Raw genomic sequence first — 17,606 nt, forward strand, 5'->3', positions numbered from 1 at the left:
AGGCTACTGTTTATCTGGGTAAATGGCATGGCTTCACAACTCTTATGAATTTATGTTCATATACTAATATTAAATTGCTCTTGCCAGCAGGAGAATCAGCTAATTGGAGTTTGCTGATAAAGGCTTGTCTGTTATCTCTCTATGTAAACACTCAGATAACACTGAGTCCATTGTGTACAAGCATTTGCATATTCTCTGATCTGCTCCACTGAGATGGGAAAACACCTTTGATCCAAATTGGCAGTTTGCCAATTTTAAACATGCTGGGAAATGGAAAATCTAAATTGTTGCAAAATTCTAAAACAACCAGAGATATGAAGGTAGCCAGAAGTCACAGACTTCTCCTCAAGCGGAACTCAGGAGGATTGAGCAAGCCAGGCGTCAAACGGCTCTTAGAGCAGCTGAAACGCCGGAGCTGGTGGATCATCAATATCAACAACACGCTCATTATATGGCATCACAATGAGCTGCTGAGATACCTGAACAATCACGGGCACGGCGTGAGGAACGAGGTCAGTGGCAGGCCAGCTTGAGAGCTGCCGAAACACCAGAGCAGGCAGATCATCGATGCCAACAACACGCTCATTATATGGTGTCCCAGCCAGCTACTGAAATGCTGGAACAATCACAGGCACGATGCGAGGAACAAGTTCAGCTTGAGAACCGCCAAAACATTGGAGCAAACGAACCATCGACAGCAGCAATTTGCTGAATATAGGTGGATCATTGACGCCAACAACATGCAGACATGCAGAGGCTAGTATATAATATGGGTAGACTTTGCTTCCATCCTTTAATTGTTCACATTATTCTCTTCCTATGTACATCTTATTTTTGTTCCTTGTACAAGGTGCGGGCTGTAGTCATCACTAAGTTTTGTGATCTTCACCTTAAAGAGGTTCTATGTTATTAGAAAGACTTTTCTTTTACATGAAGCTCAACTCTGTTCACTAAAATGGGCCTGGATTGCAATTCCATCTAACTCTTTGAACTTCTTGAGCCAATAACATCCTATAAAACTAAGAGACATTGGTCTCAAACATTAGCTCTTCTCATCTTTAGCAGCAGACGCTCATACCAAGGTACAATGGAGACAAATCTAGAACACATCTTTTTATTTTAACATCAAAAATGGTGCTTTACTATGTATTGTTGGCTATGTTGGTTGCATAATGTCAGGTTAAATGAAGCAAGTCCTGCCTATAAAGGGAAATCAGGATTGGATTGTCCATGCAAAAAAAGCAGAATTGAATAAATTGCGGTTCGGCTGTTGATGGCTATGGTGGAACACTATTGTAGCTAAATATATAATATTCAAAGATTACTGCAAATATAACTTATTACAAGACATGGCTATTATCTATTAGAAAATAACTTCTTTTTAGGCTTCCGTTTCTTCAGGTGAACGGCAAGCATGACGAAAGCTGTGAGTATAATGGATGCCCCGGTCACAGTGTATGCGATGCCTAGAAACATGTTACTACCTCCGCACCATGATAGTGATGACAGGATAGCATGCTTTTTTCCTCCAAACTTGGATACTGGAAAATCTGAGTATTAAGGTTAAGATTGTAACAGAATATGTGTTTAGAGAAAAAAGAAAAGAGCAAACATGAACATAAACTCTACTTGGATGTAGGCAATCGAATGTTAGGTTTTATTGTTGTACTTTTTTAAAGAAATGATTATACATTTATAGATTTCCTTTGTATAGGTCATACTGTAAATATCACATACAAGACACAGCTGCCAAGTTTTGACACACCTATGATTAGCAATACATATACACTCACTGGCCACTTTATTAGGTACACCTGTCCAACTGCTCGTTAACACTTAATTTCTAATCAGCCAATCACATGGCAGCAACTCAGTGCATTTAGGCATGTAGTCATGGTCAAGACAATCTCCTGCAGTTCAAACCGAGCATCAGTATGGGGAAGAAAGGTGATTTGAGTGCCTTTGAACGTGGCATGGTTGTTGGTGCCAGAAGGGCTGGTCTGAGTATTTCAGAAACTGCTGATCTACTGGGATTTTCACGCACAACCATCTCTAGGGTTTACAGAGAATGGTCCGAAAAAGAAAAAACATCCAGTGAGCGGCAGTTCTGTGGGCGGAAATGCGTTGTTGATGCCAGAGGTCAGAGGAGAATGGCCAGACTGGTTCGAGCTGATAGAAAGGCAACAGTGACTCAAATAGCCACCCGTTACAACCAAGGTAGCCAGAAGAGCATCTCTGAACGCACAGTACGTCGAACTTTGAGGCTACAGATGGGCTACAGCAGCAGAAGACCACACCGGGTGCCACTCCTTTCAGCTAAGAACAGGAAACTGAGGCTACAATTTGCACAAGCTCATCGAAATTGGACAATTGAAGATTGGAAAAACGTTGCCTGGTCTGATGAGTCTCGATTTCTGCTGCGACATTCGGATGGTAGGGTCAGAATTTGGCGTCAACAACATGAAAGCATGGATCCATCCTGCCTTGTATCAACGGTTCAGGCTGGTGGTGGTGGTGTCATGGTGTGGGGAATATTTTCTTGGCACTCTTTGGGCCCCTTGGTACCAATTGAGCATCGTTGCAACGCCAAAGCCTACCTGAGTATTGTTGCTGACCATGTCCATCCCTTTATGACCACAATGTACCCAACATCTGATGGCTACTTTCAGCAGGATAATGCGCCATGTCATAAAGCTGGAATCATCTTAGACTGGTTTCTTGAACATGACAATGAGTTCACTGTACTCCAATGGCCTCCACAGTCACCAGATCTCAATCCAATAGAGCATCTTTGGGATGTGGTGGAACGGGAGATTCGCATCATGGATGTGCAGCCGACAAATCTGCGGCAACTGTGTGATGCCATCATGTCAATATGGACCAAAATCTCTGTGGAATGCTTCCAGCACCTTGTTGAATCTATGCCACGAAGAATTGAGGCAGTTCTGCAGGCAAAAGGGGGTCCAACCCGTTACTAGCATGGTGTACCTAATAAAGTGGCCGGTGAGTGTACAGCCGCTGTATGGATCAGTAATATACTGTAGCTATGTACAAAAAGCAATCTGATCACTGATAACACAAAAAGATTTCCACAGAAGGACTTCTTGGTTTTGTAGATACTTTCTTAGTTGTTGTTACCCAAAAAGGGGTTGTCTGACATTTTACGATTTAATAGTACTGCTCATGACATAAAAACACATTACTCACCTCTTCCTGTTCCTCCATTACTAGCAGTGGCAGCTCCTGTCTTCTTATTACAGACCCCCCCCCATCTGACATCAACAGTGACATCCCATTTGGGCCAGGTGATCACTGCAGCCAATAACAGGCCCCAATGGTGACTTTTTCACCAATAGCATATGAAAGCTGTGACATGCTGTTTGTGAAGAGGTCACCGCTGAGGGCTTTGATTGGCTGCTGGGATCAGCTGACACAAGCAGGATGTCACTGCTGACATCGGCCAGCGCATCTGAAAACTGGAGCTGCCACTGCTGGAAATGGAGGAACAGGAAGAGGTGAGTCATGTATTTTTATGTCATTGAACCCAGTACCAGCACTATTAAATCTTAAAAAGTCAGACAACCCTTTTTTTGGGTAATGGCAAATAAGTAAGCATGTCCAAAACCAAAAAGTCAGCCTATATGAAGAAGACTGGAGTGCTGCTGCTGTCAATGGAGGAACAGAAAGAGGTGAGCAATGTATTTTTATGTTATTGACCCCATTACCAGCACTATTCAAACTTTAAAAAAAATAAGTCATACAACCCATTTTTAGAACTGATTCTCTTATATAAATTTCATAATCAGATACATAAGAAAGGAAGACCTTCTGCAACTTGTATAAACAATGGCCTTAAATCTAATTTCATGAAATATTTCTACATATGGTTATTGTAGTAGACTTCATGATCACCCAACCTTGTTTGTCAAAATTTCCCTTTTCCACAATTAATCCAACTTTCCACTTCTGTCATTTTGCTTTGCAGCATCACATTCTTCCCTTTGACAGTCCTATAGTTAGGTTTTCCTTCACCCATGGCAAAGGCTCAATTCATTACCCTTACTCCGTGCCTAAATACAGAAATGTGGCTTGCTGATGCCCCCTGACAAACAACACCTGGAGCACATGACTAATATAGTGTAAGGGTAAATCATCATTAAAGGGGGATAGAAAACCAATAAGCTTTATTAAATTCCGCTAAAAACCAACGCCACATCACAAAAACCAACATGTGGCAACTCATTATAATCAGCAGATCTGCCCCACTAAAAATCTATAGATACGGGCTTGCAGGTTTGTTCTACTAATCTCCTGCCTATAAATTTCTATATAAATTCTCATGCTAACGAGGCTACAGTGTTTCTATCCTATTGATACATTTTGTTTGGTTAGAACTCAAATCACCATCCCATGTATCAGTCTGTTACAACACTCCAATCTCTCTGCTCCTATATCGATTTCAGCAGGGATTGTCAGAGCCTGGATAGCCACAACTAGTTAGCGTATCATACTAATTCCAATTGATACCTTCTAACTGGCCACATATCAAACTTTTAACCCATAAGAGACACCTGACGCGTTTCCTTACTAGAGTTACTCCCTAGCCATTCGTCAGAGGTGTAGATTCTCCATTTATTCTATATAAAACTATCATAGCATATTAGTTTTTGTTTTCAGCAATCTAAGAGCATCCACGCTCCCCCAGCATTTGTTCAGCCCCGGGGTTGAGTGGAGGTGCTCGGACTATTTAACAGAGCGGCCCCACCAAGTCATCACATGACACAGCCAATCCGATGAACCGTTTCCTGCCGACACCCATCACTCATGTGTTTTCCTCTGAATAGTCCGCGAATTAGAGCATATAACTGGCTGGGGTAAAATACATGTGCTATGGCTACACTTTACATAAAGTAACTGTTGGCCAACATGTTTTGTTTGTCCAGGTGTTAATAAAGGGCCATTGCAACACATTAGTGGGCAATGTGGGTTATAAGTTCCCCCTCCTGACATAATTTAATGTCCCCTTCAAGTAGCCCTCACGTAACGCCCCCCGACCCCTCAGTGACCATTCAATTAAAAAAAGTTATATTCACCTAAGAGAACAAAAGGATTGTGCACGCTGACATCCAACCATCCGATCCTTCTTTCCCCATCATCTAACATTGAGAAACTTAACCACCTTATGTTCACATCTGCGCCAGAGTTTCTGTTCGAGATTCTGCCGCTGAAACCACCAAGGATCCGACATGCAGGACTTTTCTTTGCACTGGTTTTAGGCCAGGTATCCACGCGTAACCACTGTTTTAGCTGTCCAGCTCTCCGTCATTCCGGTCTCCTGGTAGACCCGAACAATGGAGACCCATACGCAGATGTGAACCTTGCCTAAAAGGTGTAATCCCATCTCTGCAAGTCATTAAATGGGAACACACAGGCTGATTGTTACCGAAACATCTGAATGCACTGTACGATCCTGTTTCCATACCTCCCCAGAAGTTGTTCTGAGTTACAGAAACACAGTATGTGATCAGCTTAAAGGATACTATAGTCAATGACAAAGCTGTAATTTCCAGCTGGGAGGCCATCAGAGAACTGTTGTACTCGTGAGAGACGTCTATAAAGCTTCCTGAAGGATGGTAATGCTGCCACTCTCATCCAGTTAATAAATTCATCATTTATGTAGCCATTGTTATTGGGGTCTTGAACATCAAGAGCGAAAGCTGGTTTCTGCCAATATGGTGGCTTGGCACTTCCTGTAAGGGAAAAAAAATTGGGTGGTTGGTTCAGAGCTTTGAAAACTTTTGAATGAAAAAGTTCATTCAAATGAATGTCAGGACCCAAGTTTTCCCAGTCAAACATTGCCCAGAGATTCACACTGCTTGCCTTCTTACCAGCAGATTTCCACCAGACTGTTGCCATTGCCAGCAGGGGCTTGTAGTGTGAACCCACCCTTATTCAGTGAGTTATTTTACAATTTAGTACAGTGCAGCATATTTGTATGTTAAAGGGATTATCCACTTTTCTTCAATAGACTTTAGTGGGACAGCACCTCAGTACCTACATTTGCCGCTACAATTTGTATAGCGAGTGAGTACCCGGGGACCCCCCGCAGATCTAATATTAATGCACCTATCTTAAGGATAGGCCATCAATTTTGGAAAGTGGATATACCCCTTTAACTACATGCACAGAACAAGGTCATCATAAAAGTAGTGTTACAGCTCCCATTTCCCATTGCATCATGATCTTGGGTTCCTGATCCTGCTCGTCTGTAATCCTGAGTCCAGATTAGTCCTAGCTCTGTTCCAGAAATCCACCTTCTGAAGATCTGCTCCTTCTGTCTTGCTTTATCATGGCTTTGTAATGTTCCTATTTGCTGTTCTGCTTGTCTGACATTCCTTGTGTTGACATCCAGCTCAGCTTCCCTTCTTATACTGTAGGACTCCTGCTTTTAAATCTTATCTGTGTCCTTATTACTTCTAAGGCCTAGTTCACATCTGTGTCGGTAATCAGTTTGGGGGAGTCTGCATGGGGTTCGGGGGAGTCTGCATGGGGTGCGAGGGAGTCTGCATGGGGTCCGGGGGAGTCTGCATGGGGTCCAGGGGAGGCTGCATGGGGTTTGGGGGAGTCTGCATGGGGTCCGGGGGAGTCTGCATGGGGTCCGGGGGAGTCCGCATGGCGTCCGTTTGCTCTCCACGCAGTGTCAGCACAGAATATGCGGACAGAAAAGTACTTTGTGATCTACTTTCATGTCCACGTGATTCGTGTGGGCAGCGTGCGGAAAGCTCACGGACCCCATTATAGTCTATAGGCTTGCCAGTGCATTCGGTAGTCTATTCGGGGGGTCCCCATGCAGACTCCCCAAACGGATTACCAAACACACATGTGAACCAGGCATAAGAGTTTCTGTTGCTGACATAGATTGACTGATGAACATTTGTTACCCAATATTATATCTATCCTAACAAAACCCACAAACATTGTGTAACATTTCAGCTCAAACAAGGATAGGACTTTCTTGAAATATCATAGATAAGATTACTTCAAGTTTCACTTCCCAGTTATTACATAAGGAATGTATATCACCTGCAAACGCCTGCACAAGATCATTCTGTGGTTTGGGGTTACTGAACTTCACATTCTTATCAGACCACCAGGTGTTTCCAGTTTTCAGCAGCGGAACCGGAATTGCGGCAGCGGAGTCGGGCTTATAGGTCAATGTTATTGTATCTAATACAGAAAGTGAAAGAATATTATTTATTTTGTTTACTTGTATAGCACCAACATATACTGCAGAGCTTACAATCAGTATGTCTTTGGAGTGTGGTAGAAAACCAGGAGAACCCCAAACACAATTAGCAAAGATGGCAAAGATTTCTTCTTCATTTGCACGTTTTTCTAACTAATAAAACTTATCGTTTAAAGGGGATGTCTGGACCCAAATCCATATTTCTTCCTGAAGACCTATGCACAGGATATTTCATCATTAAAGGGGTTGTCCCATCACAAGGATCCTATCTATACTGCTTGTTAATGTGGATGTAAGACTTTTCCTAAATACACTGCTTCAGTAAAACTGCTTTGTTTATCCACTATCTTACTTTATTCAATTCTTTGTGGCCACAGCCCTGACTTAGCTGCTCATGAGTCAAGTGATGTATCTGCTGCTGTCAGGGGGGAGGGAGGAGGGGCTAAGTGCAGGGAGCGAGCCTGTGTTTCTAGCTATTCCTGTGTCTGCACCACGTGACCTAGCTTCCTGCTCTCAGATAGGGGAGAGGAGCTGCTTTAATTTCTTCTGTTCTCCCAGTTATCAGGCTAGCTAATTCAGTTGTGTTCATTATGGCAGAGACAGGCAGTGTCTGTATGTAACACAGAATGGAGTTGCTGCTGCCTGTACTTCATAGTACAATATGGGTGGGCGGAGCTACACACAAATTGGGGGGCAGAGCCAAACGGCAGGTTGAATGTGAAACCCCACCCACCAAATGATGCAAGAAACCAGGAAGAAAGAAGATTTTACAGCAGTAAAGACTGCTGAGTATGTGACGTGGGAATACCCCTTTGATATATAATATGTGGGAGTGTGACTCCTGCCCCTGCCCAAATCAACTGTTCTAGCAGAGTCTGGGCACTGAAAGCTATAGCAGTGGACGGGAGCATGTGCAGGCTTTCCTATTCATATAATAGGATCGGTATGGCTGCCCAATCCACTGTATAGTAATGGTTCCTGCAAAGTATAGTGCTGCTCCTATTACTTGATCTATCTGTCTTGGAGCAGATTCTGAGAGACTGTTTCATCAACTCTGAGGAGAGACAGAGCGATAGAGATTTTCTCTCTGCATGTTTCATACAGAAACTGAATGGTAACCACTTTTTTATGTGTATAGCTTTCCGTTTGGGGGGTCCCCCAGCGAATTCCCTCAGAGGGGGTGTTACAGGTCAATAACTGTTCGGTAGTTGTCCAATATCTGGGACCCCCACAGTTCAGCAGCTCAAAGTGGCAATGGCCCTTAGGTGAGAACTTAATGTTCATTCGCCACATTGCCTATTTGTAGCTCAGTCTCATTCCAGTGAATGGAGCTCAGTTGTAATACCAAGTACAACCTCTTTACAACATACAGTACAACGCCCTCATCCAAACACTGGAGTCTCTTCAAAAATCAGATTGATGGTGCCCCGGGTATCAGACGCCCACCGATCTGATGACTTATCCTATCATCAAAAAATCCCTTTAGCCTGTTCAGACATTGTGGGTAATGTACTGACCTATCTACGACAGGTTTTTGTTTGTTATGTAGATTATGAGCCCCATATAGGTATCACAATGTACAATTTTTTTTCCATATCAGTATGTCTTTGTAGAATGGGAGGAAATCCACACAAACACGGGGAGAACATACAAACTCCTTGCAGATGTTGCTCCTAGCAGGATTCAAACCCAGGACTCCAGCACTGCAAGGCTACAGTGCTAACCACTGAGCCACCGTGTTGCCCCATCTACGACAGTTTTCTGGCATCAATAGGCGCTACATTATTTCTTCTGCACCCCACTAGGGGCAAAAGACGGGGTGGACAAGCCATGTCACAACAAATTTGCTATAACTCACAAAAGAAAGAGTTACATGTGAGTTACTATATAAGGTATTGCATGGAGAAATTATACCTGTCCTGAATGGCTGTATTGGGTGGGATTGTAAGGGACTGTATACTATAGCCTAAACATTTGGGCATAACACATATCGTATCATTTCACTATATTTGGTCACTATGTTTAAAGCTATTGACATTGTCCCTTATGGTATGTTGTATAGCACCCACTCCTCTATGCTGCCCTATGTATAATGTATTCTTCTACTTACCATTAAACATGCTGTTGGCAATTGCACCACAGGGAGCCATTGGTGTGCCATCACTATATGCAGAGAATGGAGCACAGTAGCTACCCTTCTGTATACTCTGCAGAGGGACAATAAAGACAAGGATTATAATAAATTATACTAATATTTCTTGACTATGGCAGTATCCCGTTCACAGGGGTTAGTGAACAATTCACCATTGTGTACTGGTCATTAAACTGGTGTTTATGGTGTATATTGGTGCCCACATCTGCATGTAATCTGTACAGGGATTATGGATGGGATGTAAGGCATTAGTTATGGCTGAAATTCCTAGAAAATCTTGTTTATCTCTTGAATATATTTCCTTCACAATCACATTTCATGGCGTTCTTCACTATTTAGTTATGATATCCATTCATTGCATTGTTGAGTTTGTGTACTGTATTATGTAGGTGCAGTAAAAAGTCAGTGACGTTGCGCTCTCGTCCCGGAAGTCGGGAGGCGTTGGGAGGTTATTTTATTGCCATGTTATAATGTTACTGTGCACAGTAGATAAACTGGATCGTATTGAGTTTCTCAAGGATCTCCAGTCTGACTTGTTAGTTTTAGTGTTGATTTAGGGCTTTACTTATTTGCTGTGTTCAGAGTAAGGGCTCATTCACACAGCAAAGTACAGGTATGGATAATGTATGCTTCCCTAGTACAGAGATGTTTCTGGAGCACAATAGCGTTGTACATACAGTCAGTCATATAGCGTATGCCACAATCTTATATCTGTAGTAGATGTCCAGCATAAAAAAATGTAGGTGCCTCCATATGCATACAGTAGTATATCACAGCGGTATATGTTTTTGGCAAGGATGCCTGGGAAGGTGAAAAAACACCCAAAACTATACAAATGGGCCCGATACTCTGCGGTCTGGTCCTGTTGCTCTCAGGGTCTTGTTCCAGTGGAAGTCCTTGCCGCACGTGACCGCTAAGACCAACTAGCCACCTAAGGATAGGACACAGGATGCATGCGAGTGATGTTCAGGTTCCTTTCCATAGGCTGATGAGGCTGCTGATTGGCCTCAGCGGTCATGTGAGGAGAAGAAGAAGCCCAGGGTCGCGCAAAACTGGACCATGGTGGGAGCAAATGTTCCCAGAGTCTTTTCAATTGAAACCAAGTCTTGCAAATAGCGGTGTAACTGAAGTCTTGTCTTAATCAACCTTAGAGTGGTTAGAGTAATCTGTGGGTCTCCTTGGCTTATGAGCCAAATGGAATCTGCAATCTCAATACTGATGCCAGTTATGGGCCCCCTAAGGCTCCTGGGCCATGGTGTGAGTGCACCCTCTGCACCCCTCAATTTACGGCCCTGCTTGCAAACACATGGAAAGAACATCCAAGAAACTGAACATTGCAAAACCTCTGACTTCCCATTGAAATCTATCAGATGTGTGACATGAGTATGGAGGATGTGGTCTTCTGTCTGCCTATGCTGCAGTGCCCACAAGGTCCCCCTGCTCAAGAAGGCCCATGTGCAGGCCTGTCTGAAGTTTGCCAATGAACGCCTAGATGATTGGTGCTGTGGTCAAATGAGACAAAAATTGAGCTCTTTGGCATTAACTCAACTCGCCGTGTCTGAAGGAAGAGAAATGCTGCCTATGACCCAAAGAACACCATCACCACTGCCAAGCATTGAGGTGTGGACATTATGTTTTGGGGTGTTTCTTTGCTAGGACTACTTCACTGCATCAGTGGGAGAATGGATGGAGCCATGTACCGTAAAATCCTGAGTGACAACCTCCTTCCCTACGCCAGGACATTAAAAATGGGTTGTGGCTGGGTGTTCCAACAGGACAATGACCCAAAACATACAGCCAAGGCAACAAAGGAGTGGCTCAAAAGAAGCACATTAAGGTCATGGAGAGGCCTAGCCAGTCTCCAGACCTTAATCCCATAGAAAACTTATGGAGGGAGCTGAAGCTCCGAGTTGCCAAGAAACGGCCTCAAAATCTTAATGATTCAGAGATGATCTGCAAAAGAGGAGTGGACCAAAATTCCTCCTGACATGTTCACAAACCTCATCATCAACTACAAAAACGTCTGACTGCTGTGCGCGCCAACAAGGGATTTCCACCAAGTATTAAGTCTTGTTTGCCAAAGGGATCAAATACTTATTTCTCTATGCAAAATGCAAATAAATTTATAAAATTTATACAATGTGATTTTCTGGATTTTATTTTTATATTCTATCTCTCACTGTTAAAATTAACCTCCCCTTAAAATTACAGACTGTTCATTTCTTTGTCAGTGGGCAAACTTACAAAATTAGCAAGGGATCAAATACCTATTTCCTTCACTGTATATTGTGAGGATTTGTCATTTTGTTAATTGACAAAAATTAACTATTAACACTTCTACCTATTTTTATTTTGTAGCACTTTCCACACTTGTGTAAAATGTAATACTAATAAGAAATAATAGGATGAGCTGCTGGTATTAAAGGGCCCCTACATTGGGCGAGGATAGAGGATTTACTATACACCCGCCTCTCCTTATGCTCATGTAGCTTCTCAGAAGGGAGTTTTTACCCTCAATCATATCCTAAATTTTGTGACATTGTAACGCTGGGTTCACACTAGCGGCCAGAGTCCGTTCTGAGCTTTCCGTCTTCTGCATGCAGAAGACGGAAAGCTGTCAGACCGGGTCCGGCCGTGTGCGCTGGTGAGCGTTTTATGCTCTCCGCCGCAAAACCGTTTTTTAAACCGGACACAGAGTACTGCATGTCCGACTCTGTGTCCGATTTAAAAAAATCTGTTTCACGGCGGAGAGCACAAAACGCTCACCGGCGCTCACAGCAGGACACTTTTCAAACCCATTCAAATGAATGTGTGAGAAAGAGTCCTGCAGGTTTCCTTCTCCTGCTCAGTTTTGTGCAGGAAACGGAAACCTGCATGAACGGAGACTGGGCGCAGATGTGAACGAGCCCTAATCCGTACAACTGCTCTAGCTACAGCCTCTTTAAGATGGGTGTCAAGTTGTAGAATTACTATTATCATAAAAACTCAATATATAGGGTTAAATTCTTATGTTTAGTATAAAGACCAACCTCTTTAGTGGTGACATTTCTTCCAAGCAACTGGGCATCGTATCTGGATATGACATATCTCCGATGGTTCTGAAAGAAATTGCTGAGCCCGTAATACAAAAAGACGTCTCCCTGTTGTATGGAAAGATACATGAGAAGAAAACTGTAAAAAAAAAAATGGTGTATAAGGCTGCTAAAACATCACAGATTCTGAAATGTTGTCTCCAGGTCTGGTTTAATTTCATTTTAATCCTGACATGACTTAAAGGGGTTGTCCAAAATGTACAGTTTTTGTCAAGGAGGTCAGGGAAGGTGAAAAAACCCCAATGGATCACCAGCCCCGAATCCCGGAAAAATGGCAGCTTGGTTAGTTTTGACCCAGATACTGGGGGGTCTGTATAATACAGCAGAGACCCTAAGGCAGCCACTCAGCTATGGTGGATGTCAGAGAGGGATTAAACACGTGACTCTTAGGGTCACCCATTGACTTCAATGCTAGCAGAAAAAGGAACCCATTGAAGTCAATGGGAGGCCTTTTTCAGCGCTGAAATTCCACACCAAATTCCTCACCATTTGCCTCCGTGTAAATGGACACTTATGCTTATAGAAACACTGAGCCTACATTCACACGACCGTGGGTGAAAATAGCGGTCACGGAAATCGCCCCCCATTCACAGACATTGAAATGAATGCAGCCGTGTGTTGTGTGAATATAGGTTTAGAAGTCATCCAATAAGTAACAATGTATCTTAATGACGATATGTTAAGATTTCATCAGATCCTTTGCTCTACTCACCTGAATGTTTTCTTTTAGAGAAAAATTCACAGTACAGGTGCATGGCTTTTCTGAATTTGAAGAATTCTCGCGTAGTTTTGTACAATTCGTACATTGGTCAGAATAGGTTATCTGTGAATAATACAACACGATATTCTGTATCACAAAGAGCATAAAGCTAGAAGGGACAAACAAATGTCCTGAAGATTTCTCGTCTCCTCCTGGAATTATATCTTTACATAATACGATGATCCTTTGCCCCAGTGAAGCTCATTTTTATAAATTGAAACCGTCTATAAGGTCGAGGCTCCATGTGGCATAAACACAGCGAATCCCATCCAAACAATGTGGAAAACTGTCATGGTTTTGGAAAGCGGTTTCCCTATAGCTATAATGGATTCAGAAAGTTCTGCAAAAAGTTCCGCAGGAAAAAAAGCAATGGGATGCCGCCACAGTTTTTCCTGCCGCACTTTTTTGCAGCAGCTCGCTACATGGGGTCTTAGCCTTATATGATCTTTCAAAAACTTCCTTCTCTGGTTCAGAAGTGCATGGCCCTATTACCGCTTTATTTTATCTATGGCCATAATGGGGCACTCATGGAAGTGCATGGACCTGGGACTGGGAAAAAAATAAGTGACATCATGAAGTATGCTGTATGTACGGTATAGTGCTCTTTTCTCCTACCTCCTACACCATAATATAGCCATATGAGACTCTGCCATGTGCATGGTGATTTACTATCAGGTTCCCTTTTTTCTATTTATTAGCCATGGCTACAAGAAAAGCCATAGAAAATTACTATTTTTTGCCTTTCATTTCCCCCTTATTGGATTTATTTTTCATAGGTACAAACATCATGTAAAGATTTACTTATTTTTTGGGGCATTTTGATGGTATTTATCGTATAGAACTCATCATACCGATTATTCGGGGGCAAAAACTATGGGCCCCTCATTCTGTCAGTTGTCCCAGCACATGTCGGGTCTGACCCTGTGATTAATACTGATGACTGAAAACATCTTGGGTCAAAGGTTCAGAATAATCAGGAAAACAGGTAACAGTTACAGAAGGCTCTAAGAGATAATGGAGACATGATTCACACAAGTGTTCATTGTCATCGGAACCTTCTCTTCACACACTGTGTTGTGGACTTTCTTTTCTGGCATGTGCAAAAAATAAATAATTTCATGTGATTTTGAAAAGCTTTTTTGGGGTGGAGGTTTATGTTATTGGTATTTCATATTTCTCTATCAGATTTAAGTTATATGGGGCTGTAGTTTTTAACATGGAAAAAAATTCCAGGGAAAATGCCACAAAAATCTCATATGTAAAGCACCCTAAATATACATGTTTTGGACCTTAAAGTGAAAGGATTTTGTTCTTGAAGCTACTGTGTAATAGAAAAATAAAGGTTGTTCCAATAAATTGGGATTGTGTATTTTTATTGATGAAGGACCCAACCCAGGTCAGAAATGAGTTTTAAACAAGCACCAATATACTACTCCTATACCTAAACAAGCACCAATATACTACCCCTATACCTAAACAAGCACCAATATACTACCCCTATACCTAAACAAGAACCAATATACTACCCCTATACCTAAACAAGCACCAATATACTACCCCTATACCTAAACAAGAACCAATATACTACCCCTATACCTAAACAAGCACCAATATACTACCCCTATACCTAAACAAGCACCAATATACTACCCCTATACCTAAACAAGCACCAATATACTACCCCTATACCTTAAACAAGCACCAATATACTACTCCTATACCTAAACAAGCACCAATATACTACCCCTACACCTTAAACAAGCACTAATATAATACCCCTATACCTTAACTAAGCAGCAATATACTACTACTAGCCTCTGCCCGCGACTTCGTCTGCGTGTTGTTGGCATCGATAATCCGCCTATATTCAGCAAATTGCTGTCGTCATTGGTTTGCTTGCTCTGGCGTTTTCGGCAACTGTCAAGCAGGCCTGCCGCTGGACTCGTTTCTCGCGCTGTACCCGTGATTGTTCCAGCATCTCAGCAGCAAGCTGGGACGCTATATAATGAGCGTGTTGTTGGCGTTGATGATCCACCTCAGCTCCATTTGAGGAGAAGCCTGTGACTTCTGTCTACCTTCATAGCTCTCGTTCTGTTAGAATTTTGCAACAAATTAGATTTTCTTTTTCCTGGCATGTTCAAAATTGGCAAATTGCCATTTTGGATGAAAGGTGTTTTTCAAACCATTGTGTCAGCACTGCCTGGAGCAGATCAGATAATAAGCAAATGCTTGTACACAATGGACTCAGGGTTAGCTGTGTGTTTACATAGAGAGATAACAGACCTGGCTTTATCAGCCAGCTGCCAAGAGCAGTTTAATATAGTATATGAATATAAATTCATAACAGTCGTGAAGCCATGTCATGTCAAAGGGACATGACAATGGGGGGGGCCCCGACCTGCGCTGCAGGTGGGTCGCGCAAAGCAAGAACGCTGCCACAGATGAAGTCGTGGGTACTGCTAGTTTATATTAGTAAGATACCTTAAGCAAGCACCAGTGTACTACTCCTATACCAAAATTAAGCACCTATATACTACTCCTGTACCGTAATCAAGCACCTATATACTAGTCCTATACCTTAAACAAACACCAATAAATGACCCCTATATCTTAAGTAAGGAACAAAGAAACTACCATATACCTAACTGGATTGTGCCCATGGTTTATGGCCAGCCACAAAGGGTTTCTTCTACATCACTAACCTATGGAAATGGGAACCACATATATTAAGACCCTAGAACTGATTTTTGGATTTCTCTTTTGCACTCTATTGGCCTCCCCCTTATATTTCCATCACACTAAAGATTCAACAAAGTGACATCTAATAATTCAAAACCGGATTCATAAAATACAAATAATAAACCATAAAGTCGAACCAAACTGCAAATAATACAAAAGACATATGTAAATGAGCAACTTTTTGATTTACACAAAAAAATTTAAGAAAACTCTAGAGATAACATAATACATACAATTATTCATTTCCTTACAATTATATACCTAGCACTTACCCATATTTCTTTAACATTAGTTGTTGCTACAATCCAAGTGATTCCTACAGCAAGACAGAAGAGTCCGATGACAAAGAAGGTGCTGAGGACAGACTCAGGGGTTAATGTGGGCGTCCATGCTGGGATTCTCTGCTGTTTGAATGCCGTGTTATCCGGACATCTTGAATTGGGTTTTTTTTCATCGTTGTCCTTTTTCTTCCTCCCCATGATATTCCAATGTGAAGCCTTGAGATGGTGTCACTGGTAGAAATCTCCCCGGTATTGTTTAGTTGTCATTGTCCATTGTGAGCTGGTGGAGTCTATACTGTAGTGAACTTCTAGAAATTACTTATTAACTCCAGGGTGCTGGCTGCGGCCTCGCTGTGTGCTTTGATAACCCCTTCCTCTTGTCAGCCTGTGTCAGTCTTCCTCAGTGTACTTTGCTCTTGTATATAGCTATACGCTATACCAGTGTTCTATTGACAAGAATTTATGGGCTATACAATACTTGTAACGCTACTGCTTTTAAAGGAACATGCACAAATCTCAAAACGGATATTTATAAATGACGTACTTCTATAGCAGATATTGGGTTAACCTGACTTTTTTCAAGATATTCTGTATACCGTATATACTCGAGTATAAGCCAACCCGAATATAAGCCGAGGCCCCTAATTTTACCACAAAAAACTGGGAAAACTTATTGACTCGAGTATAAGCCGGGTGGGGGAAATGCAGCAGTTACTGGAAAATGTCAAAAATTAAAATGGTCGGAGTTTTTGGGTGCAGTAGTTGCTGGGGAAGGGGAGGGGGTGTTTTGGTTGTCTGTCTGCCCCTTCCCTGAGCTTGAGGACTGTATTTTCTTCCCCCACTTGGAATTCAGCCTGGCTGAATATAGGGGATCTGCAGTGCTCCTATTAACCCCTTCCCGACGGAACAGGAGCACTGCAGATCCCCTATATTCAGTAGACCGGGCACTGTCAGACACAGGGATACCTAATGTGTATGTGGTTCACAGTCATTTTCTACTTTTATATGTATTCTAGGGAAAGGAGGGATTTACAACTTTTTTTTTTTTATTATTATTTTTTTTTGCACTATTTTATGGGAGATTCTATACATTGATATTGTGGCTGGTCATAGACCCCCCCCCCTAAAAAATTAAATAAATTATTTTTGATGACTTGAGTATAAGCCGAGGTTTTTTTTTTTTTTCAGCACAAAAACTGTGCTGAAAAATTTGGCTTATACTTGAGTATATACGGTAAATTTTAAGTTCAATTCTCATTTATCTTGATGCTTATACGTACTGCAGAGCCATATGTGCAGAGCCTGTATGGTGGCACACTGAGCCCCTACAATTCCA

General features: G+C 42.1%; 1 protein-coding gene across 1 annotated transcript; it reads right to left on the bottom strand.

Moving 5' to 3' along the window:
* Positions 1-1,116: 1,116 nt before the first annotated feature.
* On the bottom strand, positions 1,117-16,554 carry LOC142194483 (cell cycle control protein 50C-like). The gene is made up of 7 exons (XM_075263634.1): positions 16,262-16,554; positions 13,203-13,313; positions 12,428-12,538; positions 9,357-9,453; positions 7,084-7,227; positions 5,541-5,750; positions 1,117-1,550 (listed from the first exon to the last, which is right to left on the bottom strand). Exons 1-7 carry the CDS (start codon positions 16,466-16,468, stop codon positions 1,357-1,359), a joined length of 1,074 nt encoding a protein of 357 aa, XP_075119735.1. The 5' UTR covers positions 16,469-16,554; the 3' UTR covers positions 1,117-1,356.
* Positions 16,555-17,606: the final 1,052 nt, after the last annotated feature.

This window comes from Leptodactylus fuscus, chromosome 2 (assembly GCF_031893055.1).
Source record: "Leptodactylus fuscus isolate aLepFus1 chromosome 2, aLepFus1.hap2, whole genome shotgun sequence".
Lineage (NCBI taxonomy): Eukaryota > Metazoa > Chordata > Amphibia > Anura > Leptodactylidae > Leptodactylus > Leptodactylus fuscus.

Coding starts and splice junctions, on each gene's coding strand:
- LOC142194483 (XM_075263634.1), bottom strand. CDS start 16,468: ATGGGGAGGAAGAAAAAGGACAACGATGAAAAAAAACCCAATTCAAGA. Junction 7,228..9,356: donor TGCCAACAGCATGTTTAATG/GTAAGTAGAAGA, acceptor TTTCTGTATTAG/ATACAATAACATTGACCTAT. Junction 1,551..5,540: donor CAGCTTTGTCATTGACTATA/GTATCCTTTAAG, acceptor CTTAATACTCAG/ATTTTCCAGTATCCAAGTTT.